Source organism: Lathamus discolor, chromosome 1 (genome assembly GCF_037157495.1).
Source record: "Lathamus discolor isolate bLatDis1 chromosome 1, bLatDis1.hap1, whole genome shotgun sequence".
Lineage (NCBI taxonomy): Eukaryota > Metazoa > Chordata > Aves > Psittaciformes > Psittacidae > Lathamus > Lathamus discolor.
This window is the reverse complement of record NC_088884.1, coordinates 135,225,148-135,248,298: the sequence shown is the minus strand read 5'-3', so window position 1 is coordinate 135,248,298 and position 23,151 is coordinate 135,225,148. Positions and strand designations below refer to the sequence as shown.

General features: G+C 37.8%; 1 protein-coding gene across 5 annotated transcripts in view; it reads right to left on the bottom strand.

Annotated features, from left to right (window-relative positions):
• SGCZ (sarcoglycan zeta) overlaps positions 1-23,151 on the bottom strand; it is a 321,303-nt gene that overhangs the window by 51,270 nt on the left and 246,882 nt on the right. For 2 of the 5 annotated variants that reach the window (XM_065665256.1, XM_065665259.1), the window contains 4 exons: positions 22,336-22,423; positions 15,703-15,761; positions 10,792-10,852; positions 8,437-8,505 (listed from right to left, as the gene is read on the bottom strand). In XM_065665256.1, the coding sequence (XP_065521328.1) occupies positions 8,437-8,505; positions 10,792-10,852; positions 15,703-15,761; positions 22,336-22,423 (277 nt within the window). Of the gene's footprint in view, positions 1-8,436; positions 8,506-10,791; positions 10,853-15,702; positions 15,762-22,335; positions 22,424-22,731; positions 22,892-23,151 lie in introns of those variants that run through there. The other 3 variants (XM_065665260.1, XM_065665261.1, XM_065665257.1) reach the window with 2 other exon arrangements.

Genomic DNA, 23,151 nt, shown 5'->3' with positions numbered 1-23,151 from the left:
GAACTGCAGCAAGGAGGAGGAAGGAGAGCCCTTGAGTATCACTTCAAAGGTCAGAAAGCCTACTGAAGTCAATTTTGGGGGAAAACAATCTAAGGACAAAAAGCTGAAAATGCCTCCTACAATGTCTAGATAAAGGTCAGTCGGGATATTTATGCGGTAACAGGTAACAGACACAGGTAGACTAAGCACATTGCACTTAACATGAAGTAAGCAGAAGCTAGTAAGTAAGGGAAGCTAGGGACCAGGTTAGGAAAGCTAAGGCCCAGCTAGAATTAAACTTGGGTAGGGATGTGAAAGATAAAATGAAGGGATTCTATAGGTACATTGCAAATAAAAGACAGACGAGGGACAACATGGGCCCTCTCTGGAAGCTATCAGGAGAACTGGCTACCCTGGACGTGGAGAAGGCTGAGGTTCTTAATGATTTCTTTGCCTCAGTCTTCACTGCCAAATGCTCTGACCAAACCACCCAAGTCTTGGAATGCAGATGCAGGGACTGTGAGAATGAAGACCCTAGGCCCACTGTAGGAGAGGATCTGGTTTGAGACCATCTTAAGAACCTCAATGTGCTTAAGTCCATGGGACCTGAAGAAATCCATCCGCGGGTCCTGAAGGAGCTGGCAAATGAAGTTGCTAAGCCACTGGCCATCATATTTGAAAAATCATGGCAGTCGGGTGAAGTTACCAACAACTGAAAAAAGGGAAATATAACCCCCATCTTCAAGAAGGGGAAAATGGATGACCCAGGGAATTACAGACCAGTCAGTCTCACCTCTGTGCCTGGCAAAATCTTGGAGCACATTCTCCTGGAAGGCATGCTAAGGCACATGAAAAACAAGAAGGTGCTTGGTGACAGCCAGCATGGCTTCGCTAAGGGGGAATCATGCCTGACCAATCTGGTGACCTTCTATGATGGGGCTACAGAATTGATGGACAGGGGAAGAGTAGTTGATGTCATCTACCTGGACTTGTGCAAAGCTTTCGACACTGTTCCACACGACATCCTTGTCTCTAAATTGGAGACATCAATTTGATGGATGGACCACTCGGTGGATAAAGAACTGGCTGGATGGCCACACACAAAGAGTTGTGGTCAATGGCTCTATGTCCACCTGGAGACCAGTAACGAGTGGTGTCTCTCAGGGATCAGTGTTGGGACCGGTCTTGTTTAACATCTTCGTTGCTGACATGGACAGTGGGATTGAGTGTGCCCTCAGCGAGTCTGCCGATGACACCAAGCTGTGTGGTTCGGTTGATGATACGCTGGAGGGAAGGGATGCCATCCAGAGGGACCTCGACACGCTTGTGAGGTGGGCTGATGCCAACCTTATGAAGTTTAACCATGAAAAGTGCAAGGTCCTACACCTGGGCTGGGCAATCCCAGGCACAGCTACATGTTGGACAGAGAAGACATTCAGAGCAGCCCTGCAGAGAAGGGCTTGGGGATGCTGGTCGATGAGAAAATGAACATGAGCCGGCAGTGTGTGCTCGCAGCCCAGAAAGCCAACCGTATCCTGGGCTGCATCAAAAGGAGTGTGACCAGCAAGTCGAAGGAGGTGATCCTGCCCCTCTGCTCTGCCCTCCTGAGACCTCACCTGGAGTATTGTATATAGATCTGGTATACTCAGAATAAAAAGGACATGGAACTGTTGGAACAAGTCCAGAGGAGGGCCACGAGGATGATCAGGGGACTGGAGCACCTCCTGTATGAAGACAGGCTGAGAAAGTTGGGGCTGTTCAGCCTGGAGAAGAGAAGGCTGTGTGGAGACCTCATAGCAGCCTTCCTGTATCTGAAGGGGGCCTATAAGGATGCTGGGGAGGGACTCTTCATTAGGTACTGTAGTGATAGGACAAGGGGTAACGGGTTAAACAGGGGAAGTTTAGATTGGATATAAGGAAGAATTTCTTTACTGTTAGGATGGTGAGGCACTGGAATGGGTTGCCCAGGATAGCTGTGAATGCTCCACCCCTGGCGGTGTTCAAGGCCAGGCTTGAGAGAGCCTTGGGTGACACAGTCTAGTGTGAGGTGTCCCTGCCCATGGCAGGGGGGTTGGAACTAGATGATCTTAAGGTCCTTTCCAACCCTAACTATTCTATGATTCTAAGTACTGTCTGGAGAGCTGTTTGTAAAAACACTCTGATCATTTATGGAGAGAGGTAACAAGAACATAACAAAGGGAACAATCTTTTTAGTAGGGCTTGTTGTGATGGGATGATGGGTAATGGTTTGAAAGTAAAAGACAAGATTTAGATTAGATATTAGGAAAGAATTCTTCAGTATGAGGGTGGTGGGTCACTAGAAGAGGTTGCCCAGAAAGGTGGTAGATGCTCCAACCCTAGAAACATCCAAGGCCAACGTGGACTGGTCTGTGAGCAGCCTTACCTAGTTGAAGATGTTCTCGCTCACAGCACGTGGTATTGGACTGAATGACATTTAAAGGTCCCTTCCAACCTAAAGCATTCTATGATTCTTTGAAATCTAAAATATTCCACTCAGATGATTAAAAAAAAAAAAAAAAGCCAAACAAACAAATAAGCAAACAAAACAAACCCAGAAAAAAAACCCAACCAAATAAAAAAGCAACCCAGAAACAAGCAAAAACCAATATAATCAGTATCTATTGTCATGGCCCAGGAGACTCGTTTTTTAACAGTTCTGGGTTGCAGAGCAAGGAGTCCACCAGAGTGCACTGCCTGCCTGATAACAGCATCCTGCAGGGACAAGAAAGCAAAGCTGATGGAAGGTTGGACCTATCCTTGTCCTGCAAGCATAGTTATGGGTCAGGAAATCAAGGGACACTAACAAATAGCTTAATACTAATTAGATTCAACTTTTTTTTAAGAGCTGATGTTTGCTTAGCTACCTAAAAGAAAGTGGCCTTATAAGTACTGTGACGCTGTTAATTTACACACATAAAAGTTGTTAGTTTGGTAAAGAAAATAGATTAACAGAAAATGTGAGTGAAATCAAAGAGAAAAAAGACCTGTCACATTCTTATTCATTATATATCACTTCTAGTGACAGCCTATGTTTCAGTAACTGCTTTTTAATACTTGTGATGATTTAGGATAATAGAGCTTTCTGTCTTGTTTTAACCCCAGCTGGCAAATAGGCACCGCACAGCTGCTTCCTTACTCCCCCTGGTGAGATAGGCAAAGAACCAGAAAGGTAAAAGTTAGAAAACTCATGGGTGGAGATAAAGGCAGTTCAACAGGCAAAGCAAAAGCTACACACACAAGCACAACAAACCAAGGAATTAATTCACTGCTTCCCACTGCAGGCAGGTGTTTAGCCATCTCCAGGAAAGCAGGGCTCCATCACACGTAACAGTTACTTGAAAAGACAAATGCCATCAGTCTGAATGTCCTCCCTTCCTTCTTCTTCCTCCAGTTTTATTTGCTGAATGTGATGTCATACGGTATGTAACATCTCTTTTGTCACCTGGGCTCAGCTGTCCCAGCAGAGTCCCCTCCCAGCTTCTTGTGTACCCCCCAGCTTACTTGCTGTGGGGTGGGGTGAGGAGCAGAAAAGGCCTTGACTGTGTAAGCACTGCTCAGCAGTAACTAGGACACAGAATCACAGTACCACAGAATACTTAGGGTTGGAAAAGACTGTAACATCATCCAAGTTCCAATGCCCCTGCCATGAGCAGGGACACCACACAATAAACCATGTCACTGAAGACACTATCCAACCTGGCCTTGACACTGCTAGAGATCGTACATTCATAACGCCCTTGGGCAACACATTCCAGTGTCTCACCACACTCACAGCTGTCGTGGTTTAAGCCCAACCAGTAACCCAGAATCAAGCTGCCGCACGCTCACTCCCCACCTCTTCCTCCCCCCGCTCCTGGAGGGATGGGGAGGAGAATTGAAAGAATGTAACTCCCACAGGTTGAGATAAGAACAGCCCAGTAACTAAGGCATAACACAAACCACTACTGCTACCACCAATAATGACAGAGGAAATAACCAGGGGAGAGAATACAACTGCCCACCACCCACCCACTAATAACCAGCCCGACCCGAGCAGTGATCTCGTGTTCATCCCTCCCAGTAACTGCCCCTAGTTTACGTACTAGGCATGTGCTGTGTTATGGAATACCCCTTTGGCTAGTTTGGGTCAGGTGTCCTGTCTCTGCTTCCTCCCGGCTTCCCCTCCTCCCTGGCAGAGCATGAGGCTTAGAAAGTCTTTGGTCAGAGCAAACATTACTGAGCACCAACTAAAAACATCGGTGTTATCAGCGTTGTTCCCAGGCTGAAAGTCAAAAACACAGCACTGCACCAGCTACTAAGAAGGAGAAAAATGACTGCTACTGCTGAACCCAAGACAACAGTAAAGAACTTTTTCCTTATATCTAACCCAAACTTCCCCTTGTCCAAGTTTAAACCCATTACCCCTTGTCCTGTCACTACAGTACCTAATGAAGAGTCCCTCCCCAGCATCCTTATAGGCCCCCTTCAGATACTGGAACATTCCTGTTATCAACACTGTTTCCTGTGCAAATCCAAAACGTAGCCTCATACCAGCTACCATGGAGAAAATTAACTCTAGCCCAGCCAAAACCAGCGGAACAACTTACAGTACAATGACCTGGAGCTTCTAGAAAGAAATGCATATATTTTAGGTACTCATCATTTGTGCTTCTTCAGCAACACGTTAGGTAAAAATACCCCTAGAATTCAGCTACTCCAAAATATCATTACAGGATATAACTCTATTTTTTTTTTTTATACTAAAATAAATGGGCTTTTCCTTTATGTTGAACTCACGATTTAAAAGTACATCACTTAGTATTACTCACCCATTGCTGAAAGAGTGGTTAGGATATTCAAGCCACTTGAGAGATTACTAACAAAACATAATACATGGTAAGTTTGTCTCTTTGATGTAAAATGTTATAAAAATGGTTTTTAAAAGTTAAACTGCCTACAGGGTAATCAATGTTATCAAAATGAAGTTCTGTTTCATTACATTTTCATTTCCCAGTTCAAATAAGAGTAAGCAGTTGCATGTGCAATTTATTAGTGTATTATCTTCATAGCTGTAATGCAAACAGCTGTGTTCCAAAAACACTACAAACATACACATCTCATAAAATGTCTGAATCTGTAGTAGTACTACTAACAAGAATTATGAATTACCTCTTAGAATACTATGCATAAACAAAGCAGCTACTTTTTATTTTTATCTGAAACCTGTAGAGCAGTCTAACTATTTGCTTACTTCCAGCAAATCAGATCTGCTTGAATAACACACATTTCAGTCCAGAGAAACATGCAAGTAAATCTGTCCTCCAAATTCTGCTTGGAAAGGTACTTCTCACAAAACACATGGCTATCTGGAGAGCTTTCTAGCTTTGCTACTTTATGCTATACTACTAACCTACTTCAAACTAGAGATACAGTCAGCTTCTTAATAGATTTAATCAGGATCAAGGGATGTCAATGGCAAACTCTTGTCATCTTCTGTCTAGGAAAATTATTTACTTGTAAATTCAAATAATATGAATTAAATTATTTCTGTGATATTCCATTAATTTAACATATCTAGATGAAAAATGTGTATTTCATATTCCTCCATACATATATAATGATGGTTTATAACACATGCTTTTTGCACAGCAGTTGCATAATCAATACTATCATTAAGCCAGCTACAATGAAAACAGTAGAAAGCATAAAATTATTTATTTCAGATACAGTGAAAATGCATTAAATAAAAATGTCGGGCAGTACATACAATATGTGTGGGGAGTGAAGGTGATACGATTTGCATGAAAATCAGTTTGGGAACGAACTTTGAGGCCTTAATATTTAACAAGCCATGGAGCGATAAATTGGAATGTTGAAGGCCAGGGAAGGTAAACCAGCAAGCCTTGGGGGGATGGGCCAGGATTTAGTTGTGGTGGGAGTCTCAGCTTATGATGTGGGGGTTGTGAGAGGGTCTGCAGCATTGTAACTGGACTATTTACCTGGAGGTTTTTAAAGGAGCCAATGAGATTGAACATAGCATGTTTGTGCAGGTTGGGAAAGTACCAAACAAGGGGATAAAAAGGGGCTTAGCAGTAATAAAGTTGGATTTGAGTCTCAATCAGGATTGGAGTCTCTTCATCAACTTGAGTCCATGTCGTGATACGCCACAAATATGAGCACAGAAAATTACAGTACTGTAGTCTAGATTAACACTCAAGGATTATTCTTCAAGATGAGAATGGTGTCTATTTTGAATCTGTATAGTGTCTAGTCTGATTTACTATTAAGTAATACCATAATAGCATCCATGAAGAAAGCACGTTTTTAGCATTTTGCTTTTTAAAGTCAATCCTGCTTTGTACTACTTTATTATTATTCAGGAAAACAAATTATAACTACTTGGAATTATAGTAAATACTACCAAGAACTCACTACTTTTTCAAGGTTTAGATATAAGGATATTTTAAAGGTGGAAGGGTAAACACTCCATTTACCAAATATGATTTAATGCTGATCAGGTAAAAATCTTGTCTTCTGTAATATAGTAATCACATGGTACAAGTATAAGATGTTGGTGGTTGTTATTAGGTGATGAGATCAAATTTTCTGCATGTGGTAAGTGTGCATGGTTAGTTTGGGTGGGGATTTTTTTGGCATTACTACAAAGCTTATTGCTGTTGAAACTGCTGTTCCTCCTGGGTAGCATATAGTGTATTTTTTCACCACTTGGAGAGAATGAGCAGTCATCATAGCCGGCAGGCCAGTTCAGATCTCCCCTACCAGCAGATTGAACCTCTTCTCAACAAATTCTGCAGTTATGCATATTTTGCTTTATAATGCACTGCATCATGTTTTTTTGCTGTGGGAAAAGCTATTCAGGTTGGAGTCCTTTTTTAATTCCCCTAAGTATTTTCTATAAAGTTCATCTCCCTTCCAATTTTCCGTAAAATGATAAAATAGAGGTAATAATGCTTGTATGATACTTTTGAACATAAGAAGTGGTGTAGAAAGTCATTACTATGGAGACAAAACAGACAAACTAAAAGTAAGACTATTGCCCTAGCTGAAACAGTTTCTACCCAGACATTACTTTAGACATAGTTTTTAGATTTTTAACAATATCTAAAAACTGCTCATTACTCATTTAGGACAAAAAAGAGGTTTGGGACTTTAACCCTATATATTAAGAAGATCATACATTCTCTCGGTAGCAAAGTGATCTACTCCTACTCCTATCAACAACAATGAAAGTAACACTAATGTTAAAAACAAGGTGAAGCTAACATTTGCTTTGCTTTGCCTTCTGGTCTTTTTCCAGCCATCTACAGTGCAATTTCATTCATTCTCAACTTATTGAAACATAAGTCAAGACTGTGATGCAGGAGAAAAACTAACTATAAACAATACTAAATAACAAGAAGACAGATTTTTTTCTCTTCTGTTGACAAAGATATTTTGATTGCTTTTCTCAGATGTAGAAGTACACTAGCAGTTGCGTCTAGTTTCTAAATCACATTCCACGTACACATGGCAGACAACAAACTCAGACACAGAAATTCATATGAAATCAACCACTTTAAATATAGGGCCTAGAAATCAACAGAATTGCCATGAATTATGATCTTTTTAAATGCAAAATATAATGAAATTCAATGTACCGTCTTCTGATTTTTCAATGAAAAATTAGTTATTTAAACATTTATATATATGATATTTTTGGATAACAAACAAAACTACTTTTATGAGAATGCCTTGATGCTTCTGAGATGGGAGATAAAAAAGAGAAATAATTTTTAATGAAGATTCAACCCCCAGCTGGGTCTAAAATCAGTATTTGTGAAATATACCTAGATAAAATTTTGTTAATATTCATAGGAATGTTAGATATTATATTATTTCAGCCACCAGAGGTCTCAAATTGTTTAGTGAATGCAAATGCAATAATGCAAATGAAGGACTCATACCAGCTGAATAACAGCATTGAGAACTGTGAATAAAGAGATCTTTCAGCTGAAAGCAAGACATCTATACAAGCGAACATTCATGGCAATCAGAACATATTCTGTGTTCCGTTTGCTGAGGAAGGGAAGGACCCACTTTTTTTTTATATCAAAAAGAGGTGAAAGCAGCAATTTAAAAAACCCCTTCCGTGTCTGTCAACTACTGCTTTTAGCTGAGGCTGACCTTCCAGGTTTCCCCATCAGAATGATTACCTACTCAGACAAAGGAAGCAGAGCAAGTGCTAGGCCAGAAGAAGCACTGCACATATTTGTTACCTTTTTTATCATCAGACTACAGTGAGTAATATCAGCTGCCCACATGTATTGTTAGTATAGGGATATTGTTAGCTTATCATCCATAACAAGTATATTTGTTATTATAAGAAATACAACATATTTATTATATACATTTATATAACAAAAATACACACAAACAAAGAAAATTAAGTAGAACCACCTGAACTGGGCAAGAGATATGGTGGTAGCATGGCTTTTCCTTCTTCATTATCTACAGACCCTCTGGTATCTATAAAAGATTAGTGACATTACAAGTTTAGGACTTGGTCAAATGGGAGTTCACAGGAAAACTCTTGATTTCGCAGGCAGATTTTACTTCTAGAAACTCAATGAAAAGACACACCTACAATATTGTCTGTCACCTTTGCAATGGATAGAATACATCCTTCCCTCTATCTGCCTTCCTGGTGCATCTTGATGATGGAACCACAGGTGTGAAAATGTATATAAAAGTTGTATACAAGTTGCAGCAAACAGCACTTTCCATGCTACTTCTGTATGAGGCTACAACTACACAAGAGCAAACCTGTATTTTTTCTCTTATTATCCCTATCGTATTTTCTATTGAAACTTTGAGAAATTACATGGCTAAACAGACCTTGGATCTGATATAGCCATCCATAGGTTTCATCAGCTATGATCAATACACATGGATGAATGAAAGTAAAATGAGCTCCTGAAGATCGCTTGAACTTTAAGTTAATACTAATTTTGCTTCTGTAAGGGCTAAAAGCATGTGCATTATCTGCTCCTGTAGCTCAGCTGACAGGTTATAAATTTGTCTATAGTATCTTAATCACTTATATGGGTCCTTAGGTAAGAAAGCTACACAAGCCAAAGGAAGATATGCCAAGCACCTAACTGTTTGTGTAAGACTTCAGGCAGTATGTTTCCTCCATTTATAATCTTATTTTAATTTAGTCAAAACATAAACTAGATAGATGAACTGAAGCTTGTGGCAAGTATGAGTGATTTTTTTCACAATACTATAAATATATTGTAAAAATATAATTAACATATGATAACATATAATATAAATACACTTACATAAGAAATACCTCTAAATGGCTAAATTTAAATTATCTAATGAAATATATTTAAATATAAGGTAAATTATGAATATAAGAAATTATAAATTTATTTTTTTATTACAATGCTTACTGCATAATCTTTCCTGTGGATGTTTTCCTCTATTGTCCATGAATCTTTCTTTGTGACACCAGTAAATAGCTATACTATATCACATTCAACTTATAGCTATCAACTTTATCAACAAGCTTAAATATCCAGCTCATGCAAATGAATTCATTATAATTCTAATGTATTTTGGAGTACTCCAAAGCGTGAATGGGAATGGAAAGTTTATCAATTTTTCCTCCTCATGGTGAATGCAACCTGAATAGCACTAAACCCTAAGAGAATTTTCCACATTTTCAGCATTACCCTCAACTTTGGAATGTTTAGCTTTCTGAGATGTGATTGGCTTTTACAACTGAAATAATTTACAAAGCTGATTATATACCTTTCAGAAGCTGAGTCTTACTGAAGCAGACTGTGCATTACATTTCCATACAAAATCAGTGAGAAAGCTTCCATTGTTTGTTAGCTGAATTAGGCTATAAGATTATTGTTACATTGTTTGGCCAGTACCTGTTTAAAAAAATTCAAAGTTGTCTACTAAATAACTGAAGTATATTATTTACAGCATATTCCATTGAAAATAAATAAGACTTAAAAGAGAGAGAACAATACATAGTACGAGATACCTGATTAGATGCTGTGCTTAATGAACAGCACATTGCATAGATGAAACTGAAAGATAAAACAGGAATGCTGCATTTCTCCTTGGGAAATAGAACATCTTGCAGATCATAAGGTTATTTATTCCCTTCTAAAACTGTTTCAATCACTATGTGTTTCCTTTAGGTCAAACTTTAAGTCTTTGGATTGAATGTTCTAAAAAATTCCCAGAAAGTCTACTATTCATACTGGTAAACCTCTACAATCTCACACGGTTTTTTTTTTCTTAGAAACAGATCTGATGTTTGACCTGCTTGCATCTTTTGAGACCTTATCTTTCATTAGCATACTCTCTGAAATAATTGCTAATAGTGCAGTAATACCTTTCTAGTGCCTGCTTCATCATTCTAGAGTTGAACTGGACTGGAACTGAAACTGAATTAAGTGAAAAGCATTCATGTCACCTAACGGTTGTTTACCTTTTATGTTCCTGATTTTACCCCGTGGCCTTTTTTACTACCTGCTATGTATCTTCCTTTGTGAAGATTTAAGAAGTAAAGCAGTTCAGTTTTTTCTTTCTTACTGGTAATATTCTCTGTAGGCACTAGACACAGTCATTCTGAAATCTGTTTCTACTCTGTATGTATTTTGAACATATTTGGCCAGTTATCACTAAAAACTACAAGCCAACTTAAATATTTCTACTGGTATTTTATATATTCACTTATAATAACTCTGCCACCCCCAATTTTATTAAAAATACATAAAAACATACGAGTTGCTTTTCCAGATGTTTTCTGCAGTTTTCCGGGGACTTCAAATATAACCTGTTCTGACTAGAAAAATTGTATAACATTATTTACAATATACTGAATTAGACCATTAAAAGTTTTCTGAATATAAATTAAACTTTTTAATATAAATGATGGATTAATCACATTTTGAGACAAAAAGACTGAAATAAAGGATAAGAGCTCCCAAAGTAATTAGAAGTTTGCTTAGGAAAGAAATATATATAAAAAATAGTTTAGATTTTAATAAAATTAATTCAGTGCTGATAGCTATAATATAGGGACGACTAGAAAAATCTATGTTTTCCGAAGTGACTGTACAAATATGGTGAAGTTATCCATGCAGAAGTTGTTAACATTTCATACAATCGGACTTTATCTGAGAAAGATTCAGTGAAAGAATGTACAAAACAATATTAAAAGATATACAGGATTCATCTATAAAAAGGCTACCACTGGGTACTAAAGAAGGAGTAAAAAATTATAGCCTGATGACCGGAAATCTGCTACTTGGTAGATTAGTAAACTGTATTTGCAGATTTCTGAACAACTAGCACTCACTATAATGATAGCACAAGATGATGATGGCTTAGCCCAGCTCTCAGGATTTTAATATTATCCATTTAGGAAATTACTTGTCTTCTTGCCCTTGACAGTGGGACAAGGACCAGAAAAGCTGCAGAATCAGGATACAAGCAGATATGGGCTCTGAGCTTCTAGAAGTGTCTCTTCAAAGTTCTCAGTAGAGTTCATTGTTGACTTGTAACACAGAAGATGTAATTCAGTTAACAGATTAAGATATCTACCTTGGATTTCTACCCTGCTGACACTTAAATTCTGTCTTTATCTGTGATGTGAATTAATTCCAGAGCATCTACCTTTCAAATACACCACTAGGCTACACTGACAGCCTATACTAATACCCTTGAGAGCAGGATCTTATGGTAACAGAATAAGTTTAGCATCATGAGGAAATCTGCAGTGTCTGCAAAGGAATGTATGATTTTGTATCTAACCCAGGTGCAGATGAATGTATAAATTCAGAGGCAAGACCTGCAGCATAGGTGGAGGTTTTGTCTAGACTTGCTGTAAAGCTTTTGCTTTAGCAATATGGCAAGCCAACTAGAATCACTTCGCCACAGAGAAAAACAGACATGGTAAATTGGTATCTGTCTCCATATGCAAGTTCCACAAAGAAAAGTTGTTAAAACAAACAAAACCTAACCAGAACAACAAAACAAACCACACCCAAAACAAACAAAACCCATAAAACAGAAACCAAGCAAATGAAAACCCAGAAAACACCAAACTAGGGACAGAAGATTAACAATTTTCCCTTCCTTCTTAAAAGACAGGTGAGTGTCAGAACCATCTTGTCATCCTCCACCAAGAAGCAAAACAAATAGCAATTTTTGAGCGTGTGACAACTTTAAGGCAGTAAAGAGTCCAGGTGCCTTGGCAACACATGTGAGAGAAGAACAACCAAACAGCTTTTCCAAATAAAACAGCCGACCAGAACATGACAAAAGGAAACTCATAAAGTTTTGGGACTTCTTGTGGTTTAAGCCCAGTCAGCCAAGCAGCTCGCTGGCTCACTGCCCCACCCTTTCGCCCCCCTGCTCCCAGAGGGATGGGGAGGAGAATTGAAAGAATGTAACTCCGACTGGTTGAGATAAGAACAGTCCAGTAACTAAGGTATAACACAAATCACTACTGCTACCACCAATAAAAATAATGATAAGGGCAATAACAAGCGAAGAGAATACAACTGCTCACCACCCACCAACTGATACCCAGCCCGACCTGAGCAGTGATCTAGCCCTTCTGGGTAACTGCCCCAGTTTATATACCAGACATGATGTGCTGTGGTATGAAATACCCCTTTGGCTAATTTGGGTCAGGTGTCCTGTCTCTGCTTCCTCCTGGCTTCCCTTCCTCCCTGGCAGAGCATGAGACTCACAAAGTCCTTGGTCAGAGTAAACATTACTGAGCAGCAACTAAAAACATCGGTGTTATCAGCGCTGTTCCCAGGCTGAAAGTCAAAAACACAGCACTGCAGCAGCTACTAAGAAGGAGAAAAATGACTGCTACTGCTGAACCCAGGACAGGACTCTAATGTGGGAATAACTTATTTTAAAGGCAATGTAGTCCTTAATTTTGATTTGGAGAAAGTGCTCACTGAATTATTTTCATCTGTAACTGATGTTAGTGATTCAGAGTGATAACTATTCCCAGTAACTAATTAATTTCAGATTTATGGAATGCTTTTCTTCACAGGAAGAAATGTATTCTAAATTTTAAAATATTCAGCTAATCATTAATTCGTTGCCATCTGTTCATAATTCAGCTGCAACTGCAATATTTATTACCCTAAGAATAACCTAGGAAAAACCTAAGAATAACCAAGGAAAAAGAAAGTTTTTCAGAGCATATTTATGCATATAGGAATTTTTAAAATCCACATTAAACATACCTTTAAATGTCCCATTTATGTTTGGGAAAAATTACATCCAGACAGCTCTGCCCATCTACAAATGGCACAATTAAACATCTCTAGTATGAGCATCATATGGAATTTGAAACTCCATACTGTTCAGAATGGAAGCAAAATAATTAAAAGGCAAATAAATGCAATGATCTTGATGAAGAAGCACAACAAACCAACTATGTTCAAGTTACGGATATTACTGGTAATTTCCTATGTGTTACTAAGCTAAGTGTTATACACTGAAGTTGGGTTTGGAAATGCCTATTTTTATAGGAACCAGATAAGGCAGGGCAATAAATCGAAACTTCAACATTAGTGTTTTTTAAAACACACAATAACTGTAACAAAACAGCGAGATGCAATTTCTCATAGTCTGAAGATGTGTAAGAGGAAACCCTAGAAAATATAAGGGTTTTCATTACAGAATCATAGAACAGATAGCCTGAATTGGAAAGGATCTTAAGATCATTTAATTCCAACCCCCCTGCCATGGGCAGGGACACCACTCACTAGACCATGTTACCCAAGACTCTGTCCAACCTGGCCTTACTAGTCATCTAACAGACTTGGAATCTAAGAGGTTCATGATCTTCTATGGGCAAATAATTTTCATGGACAAACAGACAAATGTTTCCAAGCCTGCCTGTTCAGAACTTGCAAAAATTTCTTTCATATATAGAAACAGGTAAACTTCCCACAGCTGGCTCAGTAAGATAAGTGATAAAACTCTGACTTTTTAAAGATAATTTAGCTGAATAAAGACTCTAAGTATACAAACAAATTGCTTCTCATTCATATTTTTGATAAATCTCTTTGCTGTCACTTCAACATCTTTAAGAGCAGCAGCATGCTATTGAGTTTCTTCTTGCAAGTATTCTCTGTAGCTCTGAAGTAAAGGAGAACATCAGAAATATCTCAAAGCCTTTTATTATTATTATTATGGTTTTGTGTTTGATTAAGTTAAAAGCGGCTTCTCATTTATTTGCCTTTATTTTGTCCTTCACCTAAGCCACTTTTATTAGAATAATATATTCTTACCAATATTAATAAGCTGCCTGAGCATCAGGGAAAAAAAGAGGTAAAAATAAAATCTTAATGTCCTTCCAGGGACTTGCTAAAGGTCCAGATGCTCTAAGTAATTTAATAATGCTTAGCACCCAGCAGAAGCCTAGTGAATGTCACAACACATGCACAGCACCTGTTTTTGCAGTTAAATTAAATATTAGCAGTTGATACAGCTAAACCCAAAGAATTAGATCTATCTCTTGAAGATGTATGCTGTATCCCTCAAATCCTACTTAAATGCCTCCAAGTAATGTCTATTTCTTTCACTTTTGGGATCTCTCTCCTAGAAAAGGAAATCACTTCTCTGCTTTGAACATTTGGGTAGTTATGCTGTCTATATTGGCCAACGGTGTGTGGGTAACAACAGCAGGACAGATGGCAATGGATTAATGTTTAAACACTAACATGTCAGCACCACCATGCAAACTACTAATGACCTGTTCCCACTCAGACTCTACTTCTACAATTAAATCCAACCACTGCATATAGTTTAGTATGGTACGGTATGGTATGGTACAGTAGGAGGGGGATATACCTTTTAATATTGAGGATAAAATATTTGATAACTTAAACAGAACTTTCTACAAGTTATAGAAACACCTAGACTTGCATTTAAAATACACTGAGGTAAAATAAAAAGCCTATAAAACAGAAAAGTAAGTGCAGGACTGCTATACTGCTGGCAAAATAGCTGCTGGTAATTGAAATCTACTTAGGTGTATGTCCAGTCTCCCTACAGATGCTCTGGAATCAAAGTCAGCATTGAGATGAAATACTAAGGCACCAAGATGAGGCTTATTAGGCACCCCTTTACACAGGGTTACCACAGCAATTTTGCTCCCCTTCTACAGTCACTGCTTGGAAAACACTGATTTAGCATTCCCTTTTATCCTTTTCCCATCATCTCTGAAGTGATACTGGATATAGAACTTTAACTATTGCCTTTTCATGAGAAAAGCGCACTGCAGCTGCTGCTTTTCCAAGGGTTATCCTGCAGGAAGCCATCTGACGACCAGTCCTCTGCTTGCCTGGCTATTTGTGCCAGCACCAACTGTAAGCAGCTAGGACCTGAAGCTTCACTCAAAGTCTGGCTTCCAGTAGACTGGCTGAGGAAGACCTGCTACTTGAACCTCTTCCTCCCTCTCCATGGACTTATTCTGTACTCCTTTGAAAGAATCATAGAATCACAACATGTCTCAAGTTGGAAGGGACCCATAAGGATAACTGAGTACAACCCCCTGTTCCTCACAGGACTAACTAAAACTAAAGCATATGACTGAAAGAATTGTTATCATGGTTTAAACCCAGCTGGTAACTCAGTACCACACAGACATTTGCTCACCTCTCCCTCTGTCTCCCCTCCTTGGGCAGGATGGGAAGGAGAACTGAAAGATTTAAACCCTGCAGGTTGAGATAAGAACAGCTTAATAAATAAAATAAAGTAAAATATAACATTACTACTAATAATTATGATAAGGGAAATAACAAGGAAAGAGAATATAAAACTAAAAGGGGAAAAGCTAAAAATAAACACAAGTGATGCACAATACAATCGCTCACCACCCGCCAACCAACACCCAGCCTGACTCGAGCAGTGATCTGGGCTTTCCAGGTGACTCCCACCAGTTTATATACTGGGCATGACGTGTTGTGCTACAGATTACCCCTTTGGCTAGTTTGGGTCAGATGTCCTGTCTCTGCTTCCTCCTGGCTTCTTGTGCCCCTCCTCACTGGGAGAACATGAAACCGAAAACTCCTTGATCTGAGTAAAATGCTACTTAGCAACAACTAAAACATTGGTGTATTATCAGCATTGTTCTTAGACCAAAGCCAAAACACGGCACAGCACCAGCTTGACACTGCACAGTCCTGATCACTTTCCTGAGGAACCATATTCCAGTGACTGACCACACTCAGCAGAGAACCTTTTCATTGAAGTTCAATCTAAATTTTTTATGCAGATTTATACCTTTCTACATGTGAAAAAAAGTCCAATTTCATAACAGCAACTCAATGATATGTATGATTTATGCTGAATATATACAACAAAATTGTTGTTACAGAAGAAAAAAAGCATGCTGCCCCAGCTGCTGCATATGCCTTAAAGGATTTCTAAAGTCCAAACTTAAGAACATGTATTCTGACTTTACAAAGGCATCTTTCCCTCCATGTGTTTGTCCCTTCCAAGCCAGCTCCAGGTTATGGAAAACAAAAAATATCAAAATCAAGTATCTGACCTCAAAATTACTTCCAAACATAGATGATGAATAAACTTAGAAAAAGAGAGAGAAAATAATCTGCAGGTATTTTGTCTATGCTACAAATATTACAGAAAGAAATATCAGGTTATTTATGAAAGTACAAAGTAGGTTTTTCATCTGTTACAGACAGCAAAAGGTGTTCTCCTTTTGCTTCAGACATGAACTAGCATGAGCTGTACCTTGTGTCCAAGGTAGAAATAGTCTTCCTGAGCTCAGACTGATGAAAAGAATAAGAAAAGAAGAAAACCTGGATCTTTGGGAAAGTTTTAAATGTCAAAAACTTTTAGAGTTTGAAGAATGCAGAAAGAAGAAAAAAATATACTGAATGAGGAAAGAAGAGGAAGGGGTCTCAAGACCCCAGCTCTGGAAGTACCGATGCAGTGTTTAAATAGTTTAACAAGAACTGATTTTAAGATTGAAAGAAGTTTATATATAACATGCTAGTGAGGATACTTAAAGCAAGGAATCTCATATCCACAGCGTAGACCTTCTTTGCTATGCTGTTTAGAGCCAAGAATTCACAAGCACTTTTGCCCCTGAAATAACCCCACAGGAATTGTACAAAATTTAAATATTGCCCTACTTCTGCTTGCATTTGTATTTATTCATGGGGGAATTTTTAATTCTTGACATATCAACTGACACTATATGCTCTTGTATTTCAGAAAAGAGATTTCAGGTTAAATAATGGCCATACCTACCACAAAGAATTACCACCTGGTCCTACTAAGTGACAGGGAAATAGCTTACTACTCTATTTTTATAGCACAGTTTTCTTGAGGCAATTCATAAAGGAGATGCAAGATGTGTTTTACACCACAGAGTATGTCAAATATTAAACAGTGGTGTAGTGTTATGTCTGCACATAACATACAAAGGTATCATAAAGACATGAAAGATACTGCTTAAAAATTGAAAATGTACCTAAATGACTAAATGCATCTGAAGTACTTTGTAAAGTATCTCTCTCTTTCAAAGGGATCTTGTTACCCAAGCACAAGTGAACTGTAAATGACTGGTGACACCAAGTATGGTTAATAATTCTACGAGTTAATTATGTAATGGATGTATAAAGAAGTATTATTTTTCAGCCCAGCTAATTAAAGGCCTAATCACAAGCGCGTAAGTTCCCCACTGCTGAATGTCAAATGTACAATGCATATTAATACGGAGAATGATGCAACTAACTTACAAGAAAAACAGAAGTGAAAACTAGAAAAGAGTTTGCAACTGTTTTTTACTAGTCCGTTAACTACTACTGCTTCTTGATGCTGAATCAAAGAGAACAAGTTGAAAGGATTTCTATAATTGGAAGATGAGAAATGCAGGAGAAACATGGATGAATCTCAAATAAATTAACATGATAATTTTTAAAAGGCTACTTTGGCAGGCCACTCAAAGTGCTGGCAAAGAGGTTGAAGTTTTGACTCTTTTTCAGGGCTTCACATTTTCCTAGTGCCATGCTTCAATATAATTAATTAATGTAAGTAGACTCTCATGATAGTTGAGACAAAGTCATTAAGAGTATATCAGTATATTTTGCGCAAGCTCCTATTACAAAACCTGTTATAGCACAGATGGTTTGTAAAAAGATTTTTCTGGGGACTAGACAGACAGAAACAGAGGCAACATCACATTGCACAGTAAATTATGAGAAGGGATGAGACTCAGATTCCAGCTGGACATTTCAACTGTTATGAACAACATGGCACGCTTTCTGACTGCCTCTTGGCTCGTCTCATGTACTTTGCCAGGAGGAGACGTAAAGCCATATGGCCTGTCAGGCACCACTCTGTTGTACCTTCTGCAGTGTTCCTGAAGCTGAAAGACATCCTTTAACTCTGCAGTTAAGTACAAGGTAGCTAACTAAGAAAGGGCAAGTTACCTCACATTACTGTCATTTAAAATATCTGACAATGGATCTGCACCACAGACTGGCATATGAGCTGTATTTTCATCTCCTATATAAATTGTTTATATTCCTATATTTGAAAAGTGTCTAGTTTACTATAAAACTTTGGTAAGAAACATAATACTAGAAAATTTGTATACTCAGAAGGTACAATATTTTGGTGTGAGAGTTATTTAAATATTCACTGGACTGATTAGTAACTAACTTAAACCAAGGAAAATATTAGACGACAGAGTAATTTTCAACAAAAAGTTCTATTTAAGGTGCAAAAAAGTCTGTAAAAAAATACAAGCGAAGCAAGTAATTTAGCATAGAAATTACAGGTTACAATGAGAAGAGCCTTACTAATGATAAAGTGACCCAAAAGAAGAGTTTAAGCTATTCATAGAGTCATAGAGTAGTTAGGGTTGGAAAGGACCTTAAGATCATCTAGTTCCAACCCCCCTGCTGTGGGCAGGGACACCTCACACTAAACCATGCCACCCAAGGCTTTGTCCAACCTGGCCTTGAACATCGCCAGGGATGGAGCATTCACAACCTCCCTGGGCAACCCATTCCAGAGCCTCACCACCGTAACATCTGCTTTGTTGGTCTTAAATGGCATGTCTAAAAACTGAAGGCTGTGGAGTCCTTTTGGAGATCCAGATACAAATCTGGCAGTTTCCTGACCATATGTCATGAACAGATCAGAGCAGAAACCAACACTTTAGCCCAGTTGGTGTAGATCTCAACAGACAGCATTGCTACACCTCTGACTTTCTCTTGGTACAATTTTAGAATCATAGAACCATAGAATAGTTAGGGTTGGAAAGGACCTCAAGATCATCTAGTTCCAACCCCCCTGCCACAGGCAGAGACACCTCAGTGTCAGTATAAACACACTGTACTATAGTAATGAATACAACCTTGGTTTTGCAAGGCCTAGAGCCATAATTTTACTTGACACCATTTAAACATGTAATCACTGAATCATCCAGTGGTCTAAGCTACTTTTTTTTTTTTTTACCATATTTTCTCTTCACTCCTCCTAGATTATGACGTGTTTCAAGATGTCTTAATGATGTACTTTACAGAAATAACTGACACAATAACTCACAGAATTGAATACCTGTTATCAAGAGCGCACTGGAATTTTTCCATCTCCCTGGGTGATCATATAGCCAACTTTCTCGCAGCCCCACACCTAATTCATTACATTAATCTATTTTGCAGTTAAAGTTTTAATCAGATCCTCTTTAAGACTGTCTTAGTCATGCATGGAACAATTCCAAACACCAAAAAAATAAATTTTAGTTGACATAAAATTTGACATCAACAGCAATTTAAACAACAAAGAGACCAGCCTATTTATTGCCTTGTAACACCACCTGTGTCCTGTGAAATACAGATAAAATGCCAATGGTATTACATGTATAAGAAGTGTATTGTCACCCAGCTAAATGTACAATCAACCTTCTTTCTTTTCAGAATGTCCCTGCCATGCATATAAATTTGTAGTGTTGGGTTTTTTTGTTTGTTTGTTTGGTTTGTTTTGGGATTTTTAATTATTCAACTTTTTAAAGAAGTTAACAGAGAAGAACATTTCAAAGCTGTTAACTAGGCATAACAATTTCCTTTTTTTTAAGATTAAAAATTTCTTCTCACTGCTTCCTCCACTACTTATTTTCATCCCTTTCACTGGGCAGACACGCATAACTGCTTCAGCATGCCATACAAGTAGAGGGACAAAGAGCATTTTTTATCAAGTCTGGGACTTTCCAGACCATATTTACAACTAACAGGAAAAAATATGTTCTGATGTCAGCATACGTGTTGTAGAAAAGCCCCCACCCCTTCTCTCAGCAGGGATTTGCATGGTTTTAGCTAGGCAAAAATGAAAAATCTGTCTTTCAGTGCTCTACCTTACACAATAAATTTTTTTTATAAGGGAGGGCAGGAATAATACATTTTGACTTTCAAGAGCCTGAATATCCTTGATTTCCAATAGTTCAGATTTATACTGATGGCACTGGTAGTTACAAGTACCTGTAGTAAGCAAGAAATATTAATCAGTAACAAGGAATATTTTAATATGCATTCAGTGCTGTATGAGGAATTTATAAAAAGTAAAGAAAATTTTTCTATTAATATAAGAAACAATAAAGGAAATACAGCCTGAAAAATAAGACGAGGATAAAGACTAAGAAATAATGTAAATACAATATTGCAATTTAGCAAACTTCCACTCCCCAGACACTGCACCAGCTGCACACCAAGAAGCTTATAGGTGTTCACCCTAATGATGGTAACATAAGAACATATGTTTTCTTCAGGTCTTTTATGTTTTTAGAATATTAACCTCTAGTGTGATGCCTTTAAGTAAGTCAATCTCAATATACTCACATACATTTTCAGTGCTGGATTCACCCAGCAGGAATGGTGTCAGCAATCAAAATACCATATCTATTTTAGTCAATGTGAATATCTGCCATAGACAACTCACCTTTTAGCGATTACTAACCGAAGTGGTAGGTTTTAATAATAGAGCTATTAGATGAGACAGAACTGCGTTCCATAAACACACTGGGCAGGTACAATATGGCTAAAACAGGTGTTAGCTTAATTTTCCTCATCTATCTGTATCTTCTAGCAAGCCTGGTTACCTTTGCACACTCATTTGATGTGGTTATTCAGGGAAATCAGTGCAGATGGTGTGTCACTGTATGCACTTGCCAAAGATTTTTTACAACTTGAAGCAGCTATCTCCAGCCAGTATGAAAGCTCGGTGTAGATTACAGCTAGAGTTAAATTAACATTATTTGTGAGCGTAACCTCAGCACATGGGTAGGTAAAATGCAGCTTAATCCAGAAGTGGAAAAGAAAAAGAAAAAAATGCGGCTTCTAAGGGGCGTCCCCTCAAATTTATACAGATGTTGGGATCTTAGACATACCTGTTTGTATTATTTTTCATCTTATTGCCAGTCAATATATATTATTTTCTGACATATCCAGAACATTGCTTTGTACTGAATTTCTGGCCAATATTCTTAAAAAAGCAATGAATATCTTCAGTACTATCCTAGTACTGAAAACATAAAAAAATATTACTTCATATTTACTAACATAGTAAGTATGATTTGTGCTAAAAAAGCAGCATAACGCTAAACTTAATAAAAGCAGGAAAAAACTCATGAAAAGCAGAACAGATAACTACAGGATTTTTTATTTCTGTTTCATTTGGAAACTCTGATGTGCTGTATTTTATGTTTTGCAAAATATCAGCCACCATTTTACCCAAGGACTGGCAGTATGATCATTTTCCACTAGAATTTTGTAACGACTAGGAAAGCAGTTGGATTTTTGTTTTGTTTTTTTTTTTTTTTACATTCTGCTACTCCAACTGTTTTCAATATAAGCTGATGCAGCTGCACTGCAAGACTAATAGCAGCAAACCAATTCCTACTGAAGCAATGGAAGACTGACAGAACTTGTGAGAATATGATAATTATTTTTCCACCAAAACTGTTGTTGAAACATGTTTTGCTGATTTTTATTTTTTTTTGTTTGTTTTGTTACAGCTACCTCAAAAATTATAATTTTCCATTAAACTGTTCTAAATATTTGGAGGAATTTCTACTTTCCCTGCACTGAGCTAATACTGAATCATGCTCTTCTAATCCATTGTACACATAATTTTGTTGTTTGAGTATGGTGATGATTTTTTTTTCTGACTATTCAGCAATAATTTACCTTAAATTTTAATTAATGAAACCTATTCATAAAGCTAAACTGATGTACATAACAGTCAATAAAGAACACTCACCTACTGTCAGTTGTCCAGTTAACTGTCCCATGTGATTTCTTGCATTCACTGTTACATTTCTGTCAGACTGTAAGACCAGTGGGCTATCCTGGGAAACATGTATAAGACAATAAATGAGAGAACAAAAAAATTGAGGTAGAATTAAGTCAGAACTAAATATAAACATGCATGCTGAGAGGGGAGTTCTGTCAAATGTAATAGCCTTTTTAAAGATTTCACAAAATATTTCACAAGTTAAATTTTTATGTAAAAATAACAAGATTGCTGTCTTGAGCTTAAAACCTTTGTGCATAGAATCCCTGCTTTAGAAATCAGAGCTGAACTTAATTTACACAAAAACCGCTCTATTTCCTCAGGATATTACAAAGTTACAAATTCAAAAAGTTTGATACAAACCTGTTTTGTTAGCCTTTTCCACATACTACTAACGTACACTTTTCTAACTACTTAGCCAGCAGTATACTACATTATTCTATTAACCTGCACGAACAACAGTGTTACGGTTGCATTTACTAAAACCTTACAAACACAGCCATGCATTTCTTTGAAGGCAAGAGGTATCATTATTCTCAAAAAAGCAAAGAAAGAGAGCACTGGGAGGTGAGGTCATATAACAAATAACCCTGACCCCACCCACCAGTAGTACCTGACAGGTGCTACTAGTGATTGTCCTAGGTTCATCAGTGATCAAGCTGATGCAGAGCAAAGACAAGCATGGTATGATGTTAAGTATAGTCTTAACATTTTTGGAGTCAGTTTGCAGCATGACTACATTGCTATCAGCATCCTACTATATTTAAGCATTCCAGGAATGTT